The sequence below is a fragment of the Sander vitreus genome, chromosome 10, assembly GCF_031162955.1.
Source record: "Sander vitreus isolate 19-12246 chromosome 10, sanVit1, whole genome shotgun sequence".
In the NCBI taxonomy this organism is placed as follows: Eukaryota; Metazoa; Chordata; class Actinopteri; order Perciformes; family Percidae; genus Sander; species Sander vitreus.
This window is the reverse complement of record NC_135864.1, coordinates 28,160,351-28,183,517: the sequence shown is the minus strand read 5'-3', so window position 1 is coordinate 28,183,517 and position 23,167 is coordinate 28,160,351. Positions and strand designations below refer to the sequence as shown.

Here is a 23,167-nt window from a genome sequence, read left to right as displayed (position 1 = left end):
TGTGTAATCAATGCACTAAATCAAATGCAACAATCCCTACATTTTACTCAGCGCAGTCTGCTCCTCGAGCACCTGCAGGTAATCAGGCGTTCCTTGGAGCTTGGCTTTCAGCTCGTAATACTCACTTTTTCTCTGCTCCACCACGATCTTACTGTGGTTCCCGCCTATCAGCGACGACTTCTTCATCTTTTTATCCAGCGTTTTCTCCGGGTAGCGGATTTCGTACCCGCCCATCCCTATACTGTTGAAATCTCTTTTGCTGTCCAGGAAGTTCTGGATGAACATGCTGGGCTCTCGGTGGGGGAGGAACTCCTCAAGTTCGTCGATGGTGCTGAGGCGTTTGTTGCGCTCCAGGGTGGAAAGCGAGTCTTTATCCTTGTCGGCGCTGTTCCGGAGGATGATCTTCTGCCTCTGCGAGTCTGCAAACTTGAACCCAGCGTCCATGTCTGAGGAGCGTCCGATTCCGCAGGTGTGGCTTTTGCCAATGTGCTCGATTGTCTGGGGGATGAACGTCTCGCCTCCCAAGTCGTCTCCCGGGATGGAGCCTTTTTTGCCCGATTTGTGACTGTGTCTGCGGAGCTGCAATGACATGGAGCCACACTCCTGATTCCCAAGCCCCTCCTGCCTGCCTACTGGTTTTTTATTCCGCCTCAGGACAAAGACTAGCAGGCAGAAGGCCACGAACACAGTGAGGATCAGCACTACGAGGATGCTGAGGATCATGATGGAGAGAGGCACAGGCCCTCCCGGCGGTGCTTTTCCAACTCCGGCAGGCGACAGTGAGGTCAAAACAGGCGTGGCGCTAGTGAGAATAAACGGCGGCCTCGCAACAAGCTTAGGACACAGGATGTCATTTTTCAAGAGGCGCAGCTCAATGTTGGAGAACTGCACAGGGGAGGCACATTTCACCTCTTTGGCAGCCACTCCATCACTTAGCTTCTCCAGCCATAGTTTGAGGGCGACAAGATCGCAGGAACACTCCCACGGGTTCCCTTCGAGGTCTATCTGGGTCAATGATTGCAGCTGGTCCAAGACACCACTCACTGGTAGGTTCATGAAGTGGTTGTTTTTTAGATTCAGTCTGGCTAAAGAGACACCGGCAAACACGTAGGCAGGGAGACTCCGCAGAACATTGTTGTTGAGATACAGGAGTTGTAGGTTCGGCATGGAGTCAAATGTACCCGCTAATATTTCTTTTATGGCATTGTATTCCAAATATAGGTACTGTAAGTTTGTGAGGCCCAAAAACATCTCTGGGTGTAACTGTTCAAGCTGGTTTCCATTCAAATACAGCCTTCTCAGGTTAGTTAGGTTAGAAAACACACCTTTTTGGACCGTGACAATTTGATTGCTGCCAAGATGTAGCAAATCTAAGCCTTCAAAGCCTTGGAAATCAGCCGGGCTTATGTCACGGATGTAATTTCCACTCAGGTGAAGTTTCTTGGCATTTTGGGGTTTGGGAAGGAGATCACCTAAATTTTTTATATTCCTCTCCTGACAGCTGACACTGATGCCAAAGTCAGAGGGGTGGGCTTTACAGCTGCAGGGCTGAGGACACAGCAATGGAGGGGTCCGTGTCTGAAAGGAAACAATCTGTCTATTTCTTCCAAAAGGGGGTAAACCTGCCACAATACCATTACCATAAATCTTTGATGAGTCAGTGGTTTTTGCCGCTTTTGTGGCCATGGGAGCCAGAATGGTTGGGGACATTTTGGAGGGTGACTGCCCATTATCAGGCGGTGCGGGTGGCATTCTAACATCAAAGTCACTTCCTGTTCCCATGGGACAAAGCTCCTGTTTGTTAGTTTCTTTCAGGAGCCTCCCGTACAAGTCACTTGGTGTTTCACATATGGCCTCGCCGATAAAAATATTATAGGGCATGTTTTCAAGCCACGCCTTGAGAGGTGCTAAATCACAGGTACAGTTCCAGGGGTTGTCATCTAGCTGCAGCTCTACAATGCGCCCAATATGCTCCAGAACCCCCAAATAAGGAAGCCTCTGGATCCTGTTCCCCCTTATATCCAGGTGTGTGAGCGAGGCAAAGCGAAATATGTTGTCAGGAAGTGCCTGTATGAGATTATCATTCAGGATGAGCACTTTTAACCTGTGCAGTTTGTTAAATGCTCCCTTTTCGATGTATTTTATCAAATTGTAGTCAGCCTGAAGGTATTCCAAGTTTTCTATCCCTTGGAAAGTGTCTGCTCGCAGCACCTTTAACTCATTATTGTTCAGGTGCAGCTGTTTCAACGCGCTCATCCCCATGAACGCTCCACCTTCGATGTTCTGCAGTTTATTGTTCCCCAGCTGCAGTGACACGGCGTGGGTGAAGTTGAGGAACGAGTTAGGGTACAGTACGATTAAGAAGTTGTTTTGGAAATTCAGATGGTATAGGGAGGAGGCCGGCGGGATGAGCTGCGTGGGTCGGTAGACAGTGATCTTCTCGCAGTTGGCATACAGCACGTTTTCCACTGACATGCAGGAGCAGGCGCTGCAGGTCTCGGCCATCAAGTCCGAGGCGGACGGGTCTGCCATCTGAGGTCCGTCCGACATGGAGGGGGAGGAGAGGGAGGAGGAGAAGGAGCCGGAGATGGAGGAAGAAAAGGCTGCCAGCAGGAGTACGAGCAGCATCTCGCCGGTTAGAAATCCTCCTCCAGAAAACCATTTAGTAACCTTTGGAGAGAAAAAAGACAGGTGCATGCACAGACACACACACACACACACACACACACACACACACACACACACACACACACACACACACACACACGGAAAGCAATCCATCAAAATGCATATTTGATATTGATTATACTGAAATTGTAATATACATTTAAAAAAAAATTTAAGTATGATTTTTTTTTATATGAAATCCTTATCAGGGATGGTATTATTACCTTTTAATGTAAATGTATATGGTTTATGTAAATGTATATATATTCCCATGCTAATTGTGCACTTTTCTAATGATTGCACTTTTTATTGGAATCATTGCAGCCAGTAGCTTTGGCACAATGATTCACCCTAATCATTGGACAACACAAATGCAGATTATTTAATACTGCAGAAAAGTACCATATGCTCTGGAAATTACTCCAACCCAGGAGCTGCTGCCCATCTATGCATCTAATTCTGACATTCAATGCATGAAGCATCGTCTTGGAAAGTGTCTAAGACAGCAGCACGGCTATATTCTTCACCTCTCGGCAGATTTAACAAAATCAAAGTCAAACGGCTGCACTTCTCTTTTTCGTGGGGGTCTCATTTGAAGCCAGCATTAGCCGCACCACCACCACCTCCACCACTAAGCAGGCATTCAGGTTATTTAGGAAAGCAACTGTGAGAGCAAAGGGAAGATTTGGGACTGTGCCCATTGCTGACATATTGAGAGGGTTTGAGTAACACATTTTTCCACATTTGACACCAAAAAAGAAATGGTCCTCGAATCTAGAATTTTCAAATCCAGGTCATTCTAAAAGGAACACGGATGAAATCTCCAAACACAAATTGTACTTACCCAAAGCTGAGGTGCTAATGAATGCGGCTCCCTCTGGAGACACGGGGCAGCATTGGTGAGACATGGATGGAGACGGCGCAAACAGTCCTGTGAAGCTTAAGTAGAACGCAGACAGTTGTAGGGGCGCAACAAGGTTTCTCCAGCCCCTATATCCCCATGTAGGCTACTGTATATCAACCCGAGCCGAGCAAACTGGCGGGGGTGCGCTGGAGACGGAGAGAAAGGAGTGGGGGTGGGTGGGTGGGAGGGAGGGAGGGAGGGGAGGGGAGGGGGGGGTGGCTCAGATTTCACCCGATGCGTCTCTTGCTGACGGGCTCCTCTTGCTTGGAAAAATCACCCCTCTGGTCGTTCGGTCCCCAAAGTGGTTGTACTACCTCCATGGGAGAGCATTCATGTGGTTGCAGAGATAGAGAGAGACGATGAGAAAGGAGGGGAAAGAGAGATAGGGAAAGACAGAAAGAGAGAGAGAGAGAGAGAAAGGGAGAGGCAGACAGTTTTTAGATATCTTGACAGCGCGTCCGGCGACTCCAAGGCGTGAAAAAAGGCGCAAGGCGCTCGGTGATGCGGTGAAATAAGTCTGTCATTCTTGGAGCTTTTTTTAAGGGGGAAACTGGAAAAGGAGGATGAGCAGAGGAGAGGAGCAAGAAATGGGGGAGAGAGAATGGCCAACACTGTGCGTCTGGATTTAGCTCGGCTCAGCAACCCCCAACGATCCGATGAATAAATACTGGTTTGTTTCGAGTGAAGTTGCGCACAGGGATAATGCTTCAGAGGGCATAGGCAGCCAAAACGCTCCCATCAGGTTATTTGTATCAGTATATTATTTTCCATTGGGGCAACATAAATCCAGTTATTTGCTCTAACTCCTTTTAGCGGTCTGTTTATTTGCAGGCAGAAAAGATGCTTATTTCAGTCTCCATCCAATGAGGGAATTTTTCTCGGAAGGGCTATGGCGATATCGAAGATCCTCTCCCGGACGAAAAAACAGCGGACAAGCACAGAGAGAGAAACAAGAGAGACAAGTCAGGACAACAGAAACCGGTGCGTAAAAATTAATAATGCAGTTATTCAGCCTTTAGTCAGCCGCGGTGCAAGTGAGGAGCTGGAAACTCCCCGCTTCCGTTGGTCCACAGAGAATGTCATCAAAATCAACTTGGAGAGGAAATCTGAGCGTTTTTAAATTATATCCAGTCCGGGGTAATGGAGGAAGTTATAAGAGAGGAAAGCAAGCTTGTGTTTCCTCCCCCCTCGTCTCCTGTAAGACAGAACAGTATCCGTGTCAGGCGCATAAGTATGCTGGCTCCTGCAACCGCATTCACTGAGCAGCTTCCCACACGACTCAGAGAGGAGAATGCAGAGACGTGGATAGAGGGGAGGTGGAGGAAGGGAGGGAGGTGCGAGAGAGAGAGAGAGAGAGAGAGAGAGAGAGATAGCGAGAGAGAGAGCGATCGAGAGAGAGAGCGATAGAGAGAGGGGGGGAGGTCTCACATCGACCGATAATGCTAATAAATACTTTGGACCTTGAAACAGATCCGTTATTTTGAGCGCATACTTTAATGGCTGTATTTCTGACACTTCATTTTGATTTTATAATTATGTTTTTGGAAATTATACATAATACAAGGAGGCTATAACCTGTTTGATTCCTCCATGTGTAACCTCCAAAGGGGATCAAGATCAAAGCTGATGAAAAGCAGGTGTGTGTGTGGGGGGGGGTGTAAAAAAAACGCTTTACCTGCCAGATCGTCATATTGGACTGTCCGATTGGAGAGAGAGAGAGAGCGAGAGAGAGAGGTGTGTGTGTGTGTGTGTGTGTGTGTGTGTGTGTGTGTGTGTGTGTGCTTAAAACCGGTATGGCAGGCCCGCCTCGTGAGAGGCATCTTAAATAGAAGGGGGGGGGGGAGAGAGAGAGAGAGAGAGAGAGAGAGAGAGAGAGAGAGAGAGAGAGAGGAAAGGTGGTTATTATTCAAGAGTGCTGCAGTCAGACGGGCTGCAAGAGGGGAAAAAAAGGAGAAGGTGGGAAATCAGTCAATCAGAGGCTTATGCGGTTCACATTTCTCTTTTTCTGTGTTTTGCAGGAGAGAAGTAATCAGAACAGAGAGGAGAGAAGAGAGGAGATGGATGGTGGAGAGGAGGACATGAGCGCCTTAAGGTACAGCTACACCCCTGCTTTTATCTATCTATCTATCTATCTATCTATCTATCTATCTATCTATCTATCTGTCTGTATGTCTGTTTATTTATTTATTAATGTGAGATGAGTCCTGGTCAGAGTTTATAGTGGCAGCGTGGCCTGGTGTCTGCACTCTGGTCCATACAGCTGACACCCATGGGAGAAAAGAGAGTCAGACCTGAAACCTGACAGTGTTCGGCCTCGCCGGAAGCCTCACCTCTGGTTTCCTCTTGCAACAGGTGACTGAGCCAAGTGACGCACAAATGAACCCAGGCTGGAGAAAGGGAAGATGGGAAGTATGGGTTTCACCTGCAGCCCAGCCCCGTGGCATAGATGTATTTGTATGATCCAGCGGTGAAGATAGATGTTATCTAATGTTTTTTTTCAACTGGACAAAGTAGTGATGGCCAAATGAAGCTCCATGAATCTTTAACTATTTTCTTTATTTTCTGAGCCTCCACAGGATGGCACTCTCTGTTCAACAAAGGGTTTAAGCAAACTGAATTGCCATTCCTTGAGCCTTTTTCTTTAAACCAAGAGTGCCATCTAGTGGGCTCAGAAAATAAAGAAAAAGGTTCACAAAGCTCCATGAAGCTTCATTTGGTCATCACTAGGACAAGGTGAAAGTTGTGTGGCTTAACCTCTATATAATTTCTAAATAAAATGTTACAAGTAGGCTATTGATTACAGTCATAATTTGGTTATTAATGGCAGTATTTATTTATGTTTTTGCAACTAAAACACACACACACACACACACACACACACACACACACACACACACACACACACACACACACTTGGCACATTTGGCACATCATTCACATCTTTTTCTGTATTTCTGATTTTTAATATTTGACTGCTGATGTAAACAACCAATTTTCTACATGGAAGATAATATATGTCAGCACTCAAAGACACAAGGTTGGTTATTTTACCTCATGTTCATCTTCTGTTGATTTTTAAATGACATGGCAAATGAGTCAACAGCAAAAACATTTTGTCAAAGTTTCAGTACTTACTTTTGAATGCGATCATTGCGTAATTCATCTCGTAATTAATAACTTTATTGATATTATTGTGCAGTGCCAAATAAATGAATGCAAGGGAGAATAATTTTCAGCACATTTTTCAATGAAGTTTGGTTCATCACAGGTTCTACATGCGTTCATATGCATATAGTATGCTGTCTTGTGCTTGTTGCAATAATAGCTGAAAAAGAAAATATTTGAGAAAACAATCCCAATTTAATATCCACTTTCCGTCATTTTTCTGGAGCTTTCAACCACTACGGAAAAAAGCTAGTAAGCAGACATTAAGTTGGAATTGTTTTGTCAAGCTATTATTTCTTAGAAACTACTGCTCTGTCATGTTTCAAAAATGTTTCATGCATAATCACAACATGACAGAAATAGTATGCAGCATATTGTGTTGGAAAGTAACATGTGATGTCACTTGCTTATTAAGAGGTTTTTTTTTCCGTTAGAGCTTAACTGAATGTAATGTATCATCTTTACATGTTAACTGTATTCATTTCCTGTTTGACAGACATATTGTGGCAGACAATAATCCTTTGCACAAAGGAGTATACACATTAAGGGAAGAGTAATGTCTGAATAGTGAATTGTAAATGTATTTATGATGATTTTATAAATTGTCTTCCCCAATTCTACAGAGCCAGCTGGTAATTACGGACCCTTCAAACTGTAAGTTATCATGTTTTGATAAAGAGAGCATTCAGTCTCAATTATTTCTCATTTAGCTGAATCTGGCAGACTTCTAATATAATTTATTCTAAAGCATGTATGAAACAAAAAGCCCACTCTCTTGATTGATGGATTGACTCACAGCGATGTATGCAAACTGCATTCTTCACCTGCAGGAGCAAATCAAGCTTAAGTCTCTCCAGTGTGTGTGGATTAATACGTGGGACTGCAAGTGTGTGTGTGTGTGTGTGTGTGTGTGTGTGTGTGTGTGTGTGTGTGTGAGACCTTGCTGATATTTGACAGTCTTGGACATGTTCCTACTGGCTGTGAGTGGCCTGAGGGAAGCAGGCCTACGAGAGAATGAGCCAGACAGTTGGCAAAGCCTCTGCTTCCGTCTCAGCTGTCGTTGGTAGTCTGGCCATGTGGCTGGGACACTGCTTCCTGTGTCCAAACACTGGAAAAACCTTGAATCTCATGTGCTCTAATCCCATTTGTTGGATTAAAATAAAACGTTTTATTATGTGTTTAAAGGGATTCATGTGTCGCACCACTCATTTGCATTTGTTCTGTCACTTACAGCCACTGTGACTGCTGGGAATGTCTCCTGTGCTGAGGAATTTTTATGTTTGATGCGTCGCCCCCATCTGGTCACAAGAGTAACTGCACTGCATTGATAAGACGGATAGGTCATGCTGCTCAGGTGAGGCCTTTTCACTCTGTTTCCTCATTTTAATAATGTTTCGTGGATTTTTCAGCAGTGTGGTACATTGCCACACTCACTGCTGAATGGCTTTGGCCTGTTTGGATCACAGACACCTGTTGTTGTTCCAGTGCAGCTGTTTGCCAGCAGCAGCACGGATGTAAAACTCATATTGATGCCAATCTGGTATTAGCAAAGAAGTCCAATTTATTTCTCTTTTACAGAACAAACTGAAAGTCATTTATCTCATTATACACCTGTGAAAGTAAAGATTTTCCTCTCCTTTTTGTTTTCTTTTCTCACAATTCTAATGTAGGCTACAATGTAGTTTGTACTCCTAGTTTAAAGGTTAATAATAATAACATTTCAATCAGTGTTTCTAAATATGATTGAAAGAAAGAATGTGTCATTGCCAAATTTTATTTTTTCCAACATTTATTTTTTTCTTAAATCTCTCTAAGCAGCATCTTTTGACAGAAACTGAAGTTAATTATACCAAAACTATCTTTGACCATAAAGCCAATCTATGGTTTATCAGTGAAGTGTCTGAACTACACTGCAGACTGGATTCTCTACTCACGGAGTGATGGCTGATTGATTATGAACAAATCCAGCGCGGGCTGAATGCACATCAGCTGGTCATTGGTGTTACACAGTATGTAATGTCTGTATCAACTTGTACCGGTCGCGCAGCCACGATGGTCTATGCATTGTCGTAGACACATGCATAGAAATGCATGGAAATGTCACTCTGTCACGTCCCGTGTGGAGCTTGTGAGCGCGCAGCTGAGTAGGCAGTGTCGCTGTCAAATCTGTCCCTGGGAAAAGTAACGTTGCGCCAAATTGAAAAAGGAACTACGTTTCGTTACCAAATTTTCAGTAGTAGCGCGTTACACTACTTTTTACCCAAAAAAGTAGTTACGTTACTGTAACGCTAACACATTACACCCAACACTGAGTAACAGTGATGGACAAATGAGGCACCACTAGCCATGTTTTCATCTAATTGTCAAGCGAATTTTGAAATAAGAAACTTTCTTTGACATGAAGGCTGGCAAGGAAGGTAATGTTTTAGTGTGTCATTATATGAATTCCATAACAGTGGACCTGCGCTGCTCACAAGCTGTAAATGAAACAAAACTGATGCTAGGTGCTCTAACGTCAGTAGCAACATCGTTTTTATACAGTGGGGGAGGGGTTATGTTAATGATGACTCTAGTGCGTCATTGAACCATGATTTCAGTGTTGCTCAGAAAATCCTGTGTACAGTCTTCTTACTGTACATGTTATCAAGAAGTATTTTCTAACACGTATAATGTGTTTAAAAAGAGATCACTGATTTTACTTTACCAAAACTTAAAGAGCCACTGGTCTAGACCACCTGTCTGTGCTGAGCATGGACACTGATATGACTGCTGAGACTCAGTGTCAGATTTAAGGCTACAGAGTTGGAGATGTCAGATTCAATGTGATTTTTTTTTTACTTTTCTTGTCACACTGTCACACTCAAAGACAAAAAGTATTGTGCCTCTTTTACCTGCAGCCTGACCATAGCTGTAGGGTTAGGGTTACACAATGACTGGAAACATTGAAGACACATTATGGGTAACACTTTATTTGGCTAGTCTTTTGTTTGTCAGGTTAGCAACATTTGTTATTTAGCACTTCAGTATTTGCTGCGCCTCCAACTTAAAAATAAGATAAGCCTTTGCATGGACTCTTAATGTGTAATACTTTCCACATCATTTTGACACAGTTGGAAAATAATTGAGCATCAGTTTTTGGCGAGCCAAATTATGTGTGACACTTATTTTGGGTGTAATAATCCAAGCACTGCAGGACAGCTTTAACCCTGATAGTGACACCCTGTTCTGAGCCGAGTGTGCAGCCCATTACTCTCTCAAGCAGCGACGAAAGGAAAATGAATGCTTACAATGCCGGCTAGTTTTACATAAATCGGCAATGTTTGATAGCTCATTATTTATTAAGCAATGTGCGCCGTGGAGTGAAGTGCTACCCCATTTATTACAAACAGCTGAAGTATACAGAATATGTGAAAATATGCGAACACAGAGACACAGGGAAGCATGGACGGACTGTTTAGGGACCCAGAGAGGGAAGGGGACAGGAGATGAGCTGCTACCTGAACTACACACACACACACACACACACACACACAAATCCCCCTTTCTAGGACGTATCCAGTTGTCTGTAGTGTCTTTTCAGGGTGCAGTACTCACCATGTGAGCCTGTCACGGTTCAGTCTGGGGCTCATCTCCAGCGTCCACTGAGACACACGAAGATATAGACAGAGGTTAATTGGGCTCAGGTGCACCTCGATGTCCTGATGGAATCGGCCTGCCGCTCAGCCAAGATTTAGTCCAAGCCCCGGTTTCCACATGAACACACAGGGGCTTTGTTCACATGTGCACTGTACTCTGATAGTGGGTCACAGTCTGGTTAAGCATATATGCATATCTAACACACAGTTTTGTGTGACTAGTCAGCAAATATTAATTTGAAGGTCTGATACCACCTATTTGAATGATTTCCCAAAAATAGTCTTGTACTGCAAAGCCTGTAATTCTTTGTTTTACATTGCCAACCAAACTACATGGCCCTACACCAGTTTAGTTTTGGTATGGATGAAACAAACAAGATATAATGATGATAATTAGAAGTTCTGTAGGTGGATTTTATCACGCACACCAGGAAATGGACCCACAAATGCTCAACTCAGGTAAGTAGAAGATGAATGGTTTTATTAAAGCACTAATAAAGTGCCAATATTCTGAAAAAAAAAAAATCACTTTTTCTGGGATTTGGGGTGTTATTTTGTGTCTCTGGTGCTTCAAAACGCATACAAACTTGGAAAAAAAAACAAACATCCATGCTGTTTTGAGTGAGATACGGGTTTCTGAATGTCTTCTGCCTTCAGTCTCCGGGTGAGCTGTTCAAAATCTAGGGTTTTCTACGTCAGTAGCCGAGAAGAGGTGGCTAACCGTAGCATGCTAGCGCTAGCATGCTAGCTCGTTCTCAATGGCAAAACACTGCTACAACACCATAATATACAAAAGAACTACTTACATGTCCCTGTTCTGCAAGTATTCCACGCAAAGTTGGAAGTGCGCCCTCGTTTAGAAGAAGTCTCCCGGCTAATCCTGCCTTGTACTAATTGAAGTTGTAGAAACAAACAACTAGCTGATGTGATCCTTACCTAGCTACTGCGCATGTGTGCCTCCCAACAAAGATGGGATAGAAGTGCGATGCCTCACTCTGTAGCTAAAACAGAGAGCTCAACACACAGGGTGAAAAGAGGATCTGCAGCAATGTGCAGTACAACTAAAATATGGTGTTTTTTTGAAAATTAAACCATGTAAACCAATTTTGGTACAACCTCAAAATACAATTATGAACCTGAAATGAGCATAATATGGGCACTTTAAAGGCAACAGTGTCCAAGTAACAACAGGCAAAGGCAAAGGGAAATCCGAAAAACAAGCAGTAGTCAAAAAATCCAAGGGAATCAGGAACACAGGAAACAGGGAAAAACGCTTGAAGGCTGCACACAAGGAAAACTGACGATCTCGCACAGGAGTAAGGGTAAGCCTGAACTTAAATACACAAGACAGGGGGGACAATGAGATGCAGGTGCAACACATAGAGGCGGGAACAGGTAATCACACAGGCGGGAAGGAGGACAAAGACCAGGGGTCTCATTTATAAAACTGTGCGTAGGATCCTTACTATAAGTGTACGTACGCCCAAAAGCCCAAAATGGTGTACGCCAAAAAAAAGTCAGATTTATAAAACTGTGTGTACGCACACCTGTAAGCAAAGTTCCCTTTATAAATCAGAGATTACCTACAAGTGTGCGTACTTGAATTTGCCTCTTATCCCGCCCGGTACACGCCCATTTTTAACCATAAATAGTCAATGCAAAACACCTCGTGAATGCTGGTCAGTATATGAATGACACTGGCAGTTGTTAGACCGAATCATGATGACTGGCGGAGAAAAGACCTGTATTTGGACCGGGATGGCACGGTTCCGGCGCGTTGCCCTACTGGACCCAATTCAGTACATAGATCCAAGAGCGCAGCTTTAGGGAATCTAAATCGGCATATTAGCCAGTCATCGTCATGGTCCCTGAAGCCTTTTTCTCTCCTGATTCTTCCATTGGGGGTTAGTCCTCCTGCAGGGCACGGGGGTCACTGCAGTATTTACAACAATTTGTGATTGTTAACACCTTGCCAACACAGCATCAACTAGTGGTATCCCCCACCCCGAGATATGATTTGAAGACGAATTAGAAAGTCTAATAGGCAAACACACTTTTCTTCATGCAGGTTTTGTTATGAACAGTATTAATGTTAGGACCGATAACGAGGACATTAAGTGTAACGATTGCGCGAGAGCTTAACGGCTGTATTTCCAGACTTTGACATTTGATCATATATGCACAGTTTTAAATACAGATATTTAGTTATTTACACTGTGTTCTGCAGTTATCTAATGGTAGGGTATTTGATATTCCATGCGTCGGGCCATTTCCTGCATGCGCTCCGTAGCAGACAATGTGACGGCGAGACAGCGCCGATTAAACATTAAGAACACATTTTTATTAAAGATTTGAGTTGGATTTTACAAGGTGTTTATGGAACAAGTATCACTCAGTACAAATAACACTGCTGGATTTAATCTTCATGGTAACATGGATGATTTAGAGTGAAAAAATGTGTGTGAGACATATCAATACTTGAAAATATTACAAGTAATTGTTTTTCCCATTTACTTTCTGCAGTCTGACTTCAGTTCACCACCTCACCATCTGCGTCGCCAATTCCTATTTTGTCTCCAAAATGTGCATACGCATGGGTCAGAGTTTGCGTGGAGGACCGCACATTCTCCCGTCAAGTTAGTTTTTTATAAATCACAACCTTTGCGTGGGAAGTGGCGTACGCACATTTTCTGCCCCAGTTTGTGCGTACGCCACGTTTATTAAAGAGACCCCAGGAAGTCTGAAATGTGACAAGAAGGTACGTTTCAAAATAAAACAGGAAATGGAAAACTAAACAGAAAACACGAAACAAACTAAAACTAACACTTGACACAGACGAGACGTGACAGATTTTGTTACCTTTTGCTAGCTGTTGTCCTCTGTTTCTAGTTTTTGTGCTAAGCTATACTAATCCACTGCTGTCTGTAGCTTTATATTTAGCGTACAGATATGAAAGTAATATCAATCGTGTTATCTAACTCTCTGAAAAGAAAAGCAAATAAGCACAGTTCACACGTTTTTTTTAACGCTCTCAGGTGAAATGACTGTAAACTAATGATGGCCAAATGAAGCTTTATGAAAATGTGTGAACCATTCTCTAAAGAAAGAAAATAAGGAAAATGGTTCACGAAGATTCATGAAGCTTCATTTTGCCATCACTAAATGACTGTAAACCATTCCTGGGTTAAACTGACTAGAAACAAATAGTAAAAGTTGTTGATGATTTTAACACGGCTTCTCTTTTTTTTCTTATGGCATACAGAAAGTGGGACAATACAGGACTAGGTGTCCATTGTTTTTGAGTATCAGGACACCTCGTCCTACATTACCCTGCTATTTAAGGGCAGTCCTGCTGGTTCTGTTCGGCATTTAAATGCTTCATAAACAATCTGTTGTGTCTGCATCGTGGTGATCAATACCCCTGCCCTGTTCTTAATTCACACTGTCAAGGAAAATAACAAAACTCTTGTTTGATGCTTCATAACCTGTTCTACAATATGCTGCATCCATATATTGACCAGTAAACAGGATTCCGAATCATGATTCGGCTAGTGGAAGCTACAGAGATGTGATTTAAACAAGCATGTTTTCCTGCAGCAACCTAAAAAACATGGGAACATTATGCATTTGAAGGAAGATAAAACCTTGTCTGGATCATTATGAAGCACATTCTGTGTTTAAATGCACCAGGTCATTAACAGAATCCATGTAAGTGCAGCGTGAGGTACACAGTCTGTCTATAACCCACAAGATGCTACAGAGATTTCAAAACAGCTAAGAGGCATTGTTAGGCATAATGACTCCGTGTCAAACGCCTTGTTAGCTGTTTCTAAATCACAGTAATGCACAGCCTGCATGTAAAATATGTTTCCACATGTGATGTCTTACATTTCAAATGGGTCTATATGTAATTTTTGTCTTTTTATAAATGCAGTAAAACACAAAGGCATTACAAAGAGGATGCACATTTTTAAATATTTACGTCATCAACGCATAGACGAGAGGTTACTATAGTTAGTTACCTACATATTGACGTATATAGTTTGCTCTGTTGCCATGGAAGTGAGCTGACCTTGAGTTGAGATTATTTGCCCAGATAACAGCAGTGAGTTAAAAGTCAGCCAGTCCCAACACAGCTATCCATTATATTAACACAGTGTCTGAGTGACAGTGCCACACATAGCTGAGTTCATAAACTATCTCTCTATATCTCCTTCTTCCTCTCTGTCTTTTCAACATCTTTTATCTCTTCCTTCTCTGTTTCTTCCCCACTCTCTCTCTCCCTTCCTCAGTGTCTTTTGATATGCTAAGCAGCACCCTATTTATAAATCATTGCGAGAGAAAACATAGTAGGTTAGGGGACAAATAACAAATGCCCCATGTCTGCTGAGAGAGAGAGAGAGAGAGAGAGGAAGAGAGAGGGATTAAAAAGAAAGGGGAGAGAGAGTTTGAGTGAGGAGAGAAGGGGGATGTCGGCTTGGTGGCTCCCTACGAGGCATGTCACCCAGGTTGAATAGATGTACATATCATTATCTTTCCCCAGTACATGGCGATAATGATATAAGACAGGGTAAAGGAAAAAGAAAGGAGCCATTGTACAGTGAGGCTGTGAGCCAATAAGTGTGGCGTGTAGGCTGAGAGCCAATTATCTGATGCTCTGATGCTATAGTGTACACAGGCAAGCCATTTTACTGAGGCATATGGGGGCCAAAACACTCAAAGCTCTCAATTCCAGCAATAAGACTTTCATTGAACATTCAACATAAACGTTATAATGATTCAACAGTTAATCAGTTCTTGTTACATTGTTTTATCATGCCGCAGTGGAGGGGGCTCTCACACCCTGGATAGGGCGCACAACGGCAGGGGGCAAGCCTAGCCTCTCCAAGCGCTATCGCTCAGCAGCCAAGCCCATAGCCGCTGGCTTATCACCGGGGGGTGGGATATCACACCGTTCAGCTGCGACAGTGTGTCCCCTTGCCACGGCAGTTGCCATGGGGACCCCGCCAGAAGTTGAACCAGGGTCGGGAACCAGGATGCGCTTGTGCATTCCGGTGCCACCAGAATGACCGATGCGTGCCAGGAGGCGAGGAATCAGAAGGACCGGGGGAAAAGCATATAGGAGAGCCCTGGGCCATGGTTGGTGAGAGAAGGCGTCAACCCCCGAGATGTGTGTTCATAGAAAAACCAGTGTGCACTGTGTATTTTCTCGTGAGGCGAACAGATCCACTTTCGCTCTCCCGAACCTGCTCCATAGCATCTGCACGAGATAACATTGTTTTTGATTGACAGGTAACCTCTGAGAAGTGGAGAGCTGAACCACTATAGCAGCAAGTGCAAGCTTATTGAACATAGATGTTACCAGAGTGAGAAAGAAAAAAATATTTCAATGATCTGCAAGTAAAAGTTAAAATATCCTCAACAAAAATGCACGTAGTCAGACAAAACAAACAACAAACGGTAGTGAATCATCGGCCATGAGTCAGTGTACTCTGTGTGTAACGAAACGGTGGTGCAGATGTGCACATGTTGTCTAGTAAATAATCACGCTTAGGGAAAAATCATAACAAAACAATTTTCCTGCAGTAAAGTATTGTGGTTGTTGGCTCAGTTGCCCTCGGGCTACAGCAAAGTGATGTGGAATAGCAATAGTGGGGAAAAAGTAACAGGCCATAGTGTGGAAGCTCAATAATCACAGAAGAAAAGAAAGGCAAGGTTCTCTCTATTACTGTACATAGATTTAGGAAAGTTAAGTAATCCAAAAAGAAGTCAGATTAGGCCACATAAAAATGATTTGTGTGATTGGGATTTTCTCTTACATACTGAGTACAATGATTTGACTGCTTTTTAGCCTGAAAGAGCAGCTAATCTCTTTGGAGTTAAGTCTACTCTAAAAATCTGGAATCAACTCAGACGCCATTTTGGATGGCACACGTTTTCACTGCATGCCCCAATAACTATGAACCATGCTTTTGTACCCTCTCTGGCAGATAGAGCATTCTCCATGTGGTCCAGTTTTGGCATTAAATCATTCAACGATCTGTACATTGATGGCGTTTTTGCCTCCTTTCAGCAGTTATCAGCTAAATTTGGCATCCCAAAAACTATTTTTGGGATATATTTGATATCTTCAGGTTCGTAGCTTTGTACGTAGTGTAAGCTCCCAATTCCCCTCTTAGTCTGTAGACCTCCCCATGGACACTTTTTTACTTCCGCTCCCATCGCCAAAAGGTATCATTTCATGTGTGTATGAGAGAATTTTTTCACTCCGGTGTTCCTCGTTGTCGGCTATCAAGGCAGCATGGGACAACAGGACTTGGGGGGAGAAATCTCTGATGACTTATGGGATGACATTCTTTGCCGAGTTCACTCTTCTTCTATGTGCGCCAAACATGGTCTAATTCAATGTAAAATCCTCCACCGCATTCACTGGACCAAACTCAGACTCTCTCAGATTTACCCGGATGTTAATCCTGTCTGCGACTGGTGTAGAATAGCTCCCGCTTCGCTTATTCATATGTTTTGGTCCTGCCCGTCTATACACAACTATTGGTCCAATATCTTCCAAACATAATCTGCTGCTCTTCAGGTGCCATCTGCTCCAGCAATATTAACAGCTCTCTTGTCGGTGGCCCTGCCTAAAATTAAAGCAGACCATGTGGCTTTCTTAACTCTTTTAGCTAGACGGCTCATACTACTTCGTTGGAAGTCAGCTTTCCCCCCATCCTGGGAGGCTTGGGTCAGAGATGTCCTCCATTTTAGTAAACTCGAAAAGATTAAGCATACACTGCATGGGTCCACAAATAAATTTTTAGTATGGCAACCTCTCTTTGTATCTCTCTCTCTCTATTCCTTGTATGTATTTATATATTTATATAAATAAGTGAACTTTCAACCTCGCTTTGAACTGTAGCCCTTGAAAGCAATTTTACCAGGAAGATGATGTTATTTTATTTTATTTTCTGGTAAGGGGGGGGTTTCTGTGTGTGTATTTCTTATGTATAGGTACAAACTTAATGCATAAGTGCCTTATGCTGTTTACCCAAAGTAAGGTGCTGGTATACACATACCCCTTGTCCTTTGTTTTCTATGAGGAAATGCTGAACATACTTGTACAATCACAATACTTGAACTCTGTACAATCTGCTAAAAACACCAATTAAAAAGAATTGTTTTCACTGACATTTCTGAGTCAGTTTCCTGACATTGTGACTCTGCTGTGCTTGTGCTTCTGTTACGCTACAAGTTAGCATTCATGATAATCTTGTAATTTCCCCTTGCAAATACAGCAAATACCCCACTCGTGAATGTTGAAGCTTTTATGGGTCTTAAGATAGTTACTAAGAAGTGGATAAATGAGATTACAAACGTCGTCACGCCAAACACGCCACATAAGTTGAAAGCAATTTGAAGCTTAGTGGTGGTAACGTTGTCATGCAACCGTGGTGTAGTTCAATGACAGCTTAGCTTTCTACTTCTGCCAATTACATTTACGCTTTAAAAGTAAAAAAAAGTGGGGTTCATTTGTGAAGATTATCTTGCTGAACAAAAGGTGTAAGTATCATACACTTTTGATTGCCACAGAGTTTATTTTCTGCGATCATCTAAAATCCAATGGAACAATCTGTGGAGGGAACCAGGGTGATGCTAACACCCGGGTTGGCCTACGAAAATACGTCATTCCTGCACAACCCGGTCTCACGGCAGTTCGTGAAATGGTCACGTTATTTTGATCTATTGATTCGTCAACAGGGACACGATTTTCTCATTTATTTCGTAGTGGTCACCACGAAAAAGGAAAGGAGAAGGGGAACCGAATCTATTGATTCGGGTACAGGGACACAATTTTCTCGTTTTTATCGTGGTGGTGAGCACGAATTTTAAACTAATGTATTTCAATGGGAAGCATCTTTCGTGATAACAGTGTCATAACCTGGCTCAAGGGCCATGACAAAAGAGGGAGCGAGGCATCGTAAATTATCAAAAGTGATTTATTTAACAAAAGAATAAACTAAACATATCTTTTGTAATGTGCAAAGTGTGTCTCTGTGACTTAAATAAACTCAAAACAAGATGTGGCAGGCAGGATGATCAGGCCATGGTTGATGGTCTGGATTGCAGTGAAGAGAGAGCCTGTAGTCTGACCAGGTGGAGCTTTATCAGCTCACAGCTCCCAGGTGCACTAGATCTGCAATCAACTCAAAGCAAAGATGGGTAAGACCAGAGACGTATCACTCCTACAGAGAGGCCCCACCAGATCACACAGTGGCCGTCACAACAGCATGATTGAAAAGTATTGAAAAGCCGAAAATCCGCATAAGGTTGGTTGGGTGTGGTTGATGGGTCAAACAACACCGTCACACGCAGGAGACAGCGACAACAACGGGACAGTTGTGGTTAGGAGAAGAAGAACGTGGAAAGGAACTGCCACACACGGGACGTGAAAGTCCTGTGTTGTTTGACCCATCCACCACCCCAACCAACCTCCTTGAGCGGATTTTTGGCTTTTCAATGCTACTCGCTACCGTAATCGTGCTGTTATCACGAAAGATGCTTCCCATTGAAATACATTAGTTTAAAATTTGTGCTCACCACCACGAGAAAAACGAGAAAATCGTGTCCCTGTACACGAATCAATAGATTAAATAACGTCACCATTTCACGAACTGCCATGGGACTGGGCTGTCCTGCAACACTCTATTCAGAGGTCTGAAACCAAGCAAACGTAAAGTTAGGATGTGTGGGGGAAAAATCTCCTTGAACCCTTCATGTTCAAAGAGCCCAGGGCAAGCTTTATTGCAAATGTGAGGATTACAGTCAGTAAACCACTTCTGCCACTGTCACTTCTGCTTATGGAAAAGTGTAATCTCAGTGAGGAGAACTTGAGCTTTTCCCTCAGGTGACCACTTAATTAAGGCCTAATCAAACAGGCTAAAGTTATCCCTGGTGCCTCTCACAGTTAAATGTGTGTAACACAGCTCTCTTTACTTCCTGTGTATTGCCTCTAACTTTATCTTATTGCATCTAGTTTTCCATAAATGCATCTGTATTTCATCCATGTTAAGAGTTTGCTTCTTGGTAAATTTGCTACTCGGGGGGGAAGTCTTGAACTTGAAGTATCAGCTCAATTTGAAAGCTGTTATATGGCTCTCAGTCTGTCAAGGAATTTGGAATAAAATATGTTTAATTATAGCAGTGAAAATAAAATTGACCTAAATGTCTCAGTTAAGTACATTGGACTCCTTCACCTCTCTATCTCTGGCTCTCCCTCTCTCATCATCATCCAACAATGTCCTGAATACCTCAATAAAGTGCGTATAACCTATATTTCTGAGCCAAGTATATATGTCACACTATTAATTACCCTATCAGTCTCTCCCTCTCCCTTCTGTCAGTCCTTTATCCAGCTTGGTTGTATTCAAATCAAATTGACATTATCACTAAATATCCCATTGCTATAACTCTTATTTCAGTGCATTGACACCCTTCTTGATCATGTGCCGCTCCTCTCTCTCAATTCGCTCCTTTTAAGAGTTCATATTATGCATGAATCAAATTTATATCACCCCCAAATGTCTTACTTAACTGCATCTGCCACCTTCTTAATCAGGCCCTCACACCTCTTTCATAATCAACCACAGAGTTTCCACATCAGCAGAAAAAAGGACGGTGTCTGTTTTATTTGTAAGAAGTAGCGCATCCCATCAAATATTAACAACATGCTCGCAGAGAGGAGCGTGAGCCGCTTTGTAGTTGCGACTTGACAACACCAGTGAGGAAATTGTGTTGGAAGGGCCGGTGTTTTCTGTTTGAAGGGGGGGCTTGTAATAAGTGTCTGGGTTCATTACGGTGAGATGAGCTTGTGATGAATCACCAATCACAAAGAGCTGTAGGGTTTGTGGGGTCGTTTAGCATTTCGATTACATCATGTCTGTGTTCAATTCCGACATCTAAGGCAGCTCTGATTTAGTCAAGTATAAAGATAAATGATGTCCAGAGAAGATTTTATAAGGTCACACAACGTCCATGCTCTAGTTTGTTTATGGCACATGCACAGAATATTTACATGTGCTGCATACAAGGAGCAACGAAATCAGTCCGTCAGGACGTCTAAGTTGTCCCCCCCTAGAAATGTCATTAAAACAATGCTGTGTATTGTAAATAACATAATGGTGTATACTTAAAATATCTGTGTAAGCAGTTAAACAATACAAACCCCCAAAAAAGCTTTTTAAGTTTAGAAACATTTTGAGTCCCCCCTCCCTTGCCTCACAGTGGTTTGGTCCACTGCATGCTGTAGGATCTGCGCTAGACTCACAGTCACATTGGGTAGTGACAGGAGTGTAGTAAGTAGGCGGTTCAAGGCTATTTTATTCACATTAAACATTGGATGAAATTGTTCTTTTCTCAAATAGAAATTATGCTGAGTAATTAATGAAGTAGTCATGACAAAAAAGTTCGCTATGTTAGTGTAATATAATGTAACGTTACCTAGCTTATAACTGTTGGATAGAAATGCACCCACTACAACTAACGTTACCACGGCGATAAGCCTAACGTTATGTGCGTAAACTGATATTAGGGTTAATATTGAAGATCTACAGTTGTGTTTTGCTCAACATGAAGTTAAGTGGCTGATCAGTTAAATATATATCCTCTGTCCCAGAAGAAACCTAATATTTATGTGGAGGACGCAAGATCATTTCAGAATTATAATATGACCGCGTGGTGAACCTATGAAACTAACTCATATTTAGACATCTGACGTCAAAGATTTGTGTTGTTGTTAAAAATGACAGAGAAAAGAAAAACAGACATAAGATCCTTTTTCAGTAGGCCTACACCAAAACGCCAAGTAAGTACAATAAGTCCTCATATCAAGACAATTTGGTAACATCTTTATAAGAAGGGGTGCTTATGGAAATATTAACGTCATTATGTCACTGGCAAAGGAGACAGAAAGAACTGAGGAACAGGGAGACCAGGGACAGTCAGGTGTAGAGTCTCAGGTAAGTGTGTTGAGCTTAGTTCATATTTTTGGAGGTGTGTGAGCAGATGAGCTTTACTAGTGGCTCACTAATTTACATTACGATCAGCTAATTTAACAAGTGTACAAAAGTATTGTATTTCTTTTATATGGGGACACTTTTTCAAAATAAGTCATTATGTTTTAAGGTATTTTTGTGGCTTGATTGTAAACAACTTAAACATAAATACATGGTTTTAAAGAAGAATATTTTGGTCAATATAGTCAGCTTTTTCATTGAATCAAGAGAAACACTGAAAAGAAGTATAATGGTACAGTCTCCATGCTACACTAATGATAGTATTAAGGCTTTCCTCTGTGTACACATGTCCTCTACAAGTATAGATGGCTGTATTATTTGTGTCCCCTTCAAAAATTGCTGATGAGAGCAAAATTGTTATTTTTGGGTCTAGGGGCCGCAGACAGTTTGTCCGACGACCCCCATGCACTGAATTCAAGCCACAGTACACTGTGAAGACAGTTAAGCATGGTGGTGCAAAAATCATTTTTTGGGGATGTTTCTCATACTGTGGTGTTGGGCCTATTTATGGCATACCAGGGATCAGTTTCAATACATCAAAATACTTGAGGTCATGTTGCCTTATGCTGAAGAGGAAATGCCTTTGAAATGGGTCTTTCAACGAGACAATGACCCAAAACACACCAGTAAATGAGCAAAGTCTTGGTTCCAGATGAACAAGATTGATGTTATGGAGTGGCCAGCCCAATCCCCAGACCTCAATCCCATAGAAAACTTGTGGGGTGACATCAAAAATGCTGTTTCTGAGGCAAAACCCAGTAATGCAGAGGAATTGTGGAATGTAGTTCAATCGTCCTGGGCTGGAATACCTGTTCACAGGTGCCAGAAGTTGGTTGACTCCATGCAACACAGATGTGAAGCAGTTCTCAGAAATAATGGTTATGTAACTAAATATTAGTGCAGTGATTCAAAGTAAAGCAGAGACATTTTTCAGTTTATACAGTAAATGTTTGAGTTTGTAAAGAAAAATGCAAATACTGCTTCTTTTTTTTAACCGCCTAATATGCCTTTTTCTTCACTTTCTGTAAAGGTATAACACAAACGTGATCAATTTGTCATGTTTTGGAATTGAATGTGCAGTGTTCCCAATGCATTGATATTATGGAATTAAAAGCTATTCTAAGGATTTTGAGCATTATTCACTTTCTTTAAACACACTGCTATTATTCTTAACACAACTGTAAATACAGAAGAAATAATGCAGAGCTTCCTTAAAAAAAAAACCTAGAAAGTGCATTTAAACAGATTTTGGGTGGGAGGAGAAGAAGATTAAGAAGGTATGCTTTTTAAATTATTTTAGGGAAAATAAAAATGTTGAACATATAAAATCCATGCCACATTGCTTAAATTTAAGAATGTTTTGAAAAATGAGAAAGTAGTGGCACCTGGGTAGCTCACCTGGTAGGTGCGCCCCATGTACAGAGGCTCTATTCTGACCTGTGGCCCTTTGCTGCTTGTCACTCCCCCTTTCTCTCCCCTGACAGTGAACCCTACAGCTCTTTGTGTTTGTGACTGTGAAAGTATATTCGAGGGCCAGTCATTTATGTATTCACAACAGCAAATGTTATCTTTGAATGGAGAGAGTACCTGTCACAGTTTCTCAGATACAGAACCCAAATGCAGACCAGGACAAGGTAGGTGGCGAAAAAGGTGAGTATTTATTGAAGAACACAGGTAATGCCAAACATGGAGACAGGTGAGTCCGGGTGATGGGGGCTGAAGGTGGGGAC

General features: G+C 42.4%; 1 protein-coding gene across 1 annotated transcript in view; it reads right to left on the bottom strand.

Annotated features, from left to right (window-relative positions):
* Nucleotides 1-3,744, bottom strand: part of slitrk4 (SLIT and NTRK-like family, member 4) — a 6,107-nt gene extending 2,363 nt beyond the window's left edge. The window contains exons 1-2 of the mRNA XM_078261061.1: nucleotides 3,512-3,744; nucleotides 1-2,670 (exon numbers count right to left, since the gene is read on the bottom strand). The exon at nucleotides 1-2,670 is cut by the window's left edge and continues 2,363 nt beyond it. Of these exons, the coding sequence (XP_078117187.1) occupies nucleotides 37-2,628 (2,592 nt within the window). The 5' untranslated portion in view covers nucleotides 2,629-2,670; nucleotides 3,512-3,744 and the 3' untranslated portion in view covers nucleotides 1-36. The remainder of the gene's footprint in view (nucleotides 2,671-3,511) is intronic.
* Nucleotides 3,745-23,167: the final 19,423 nt, after the last annotated feature.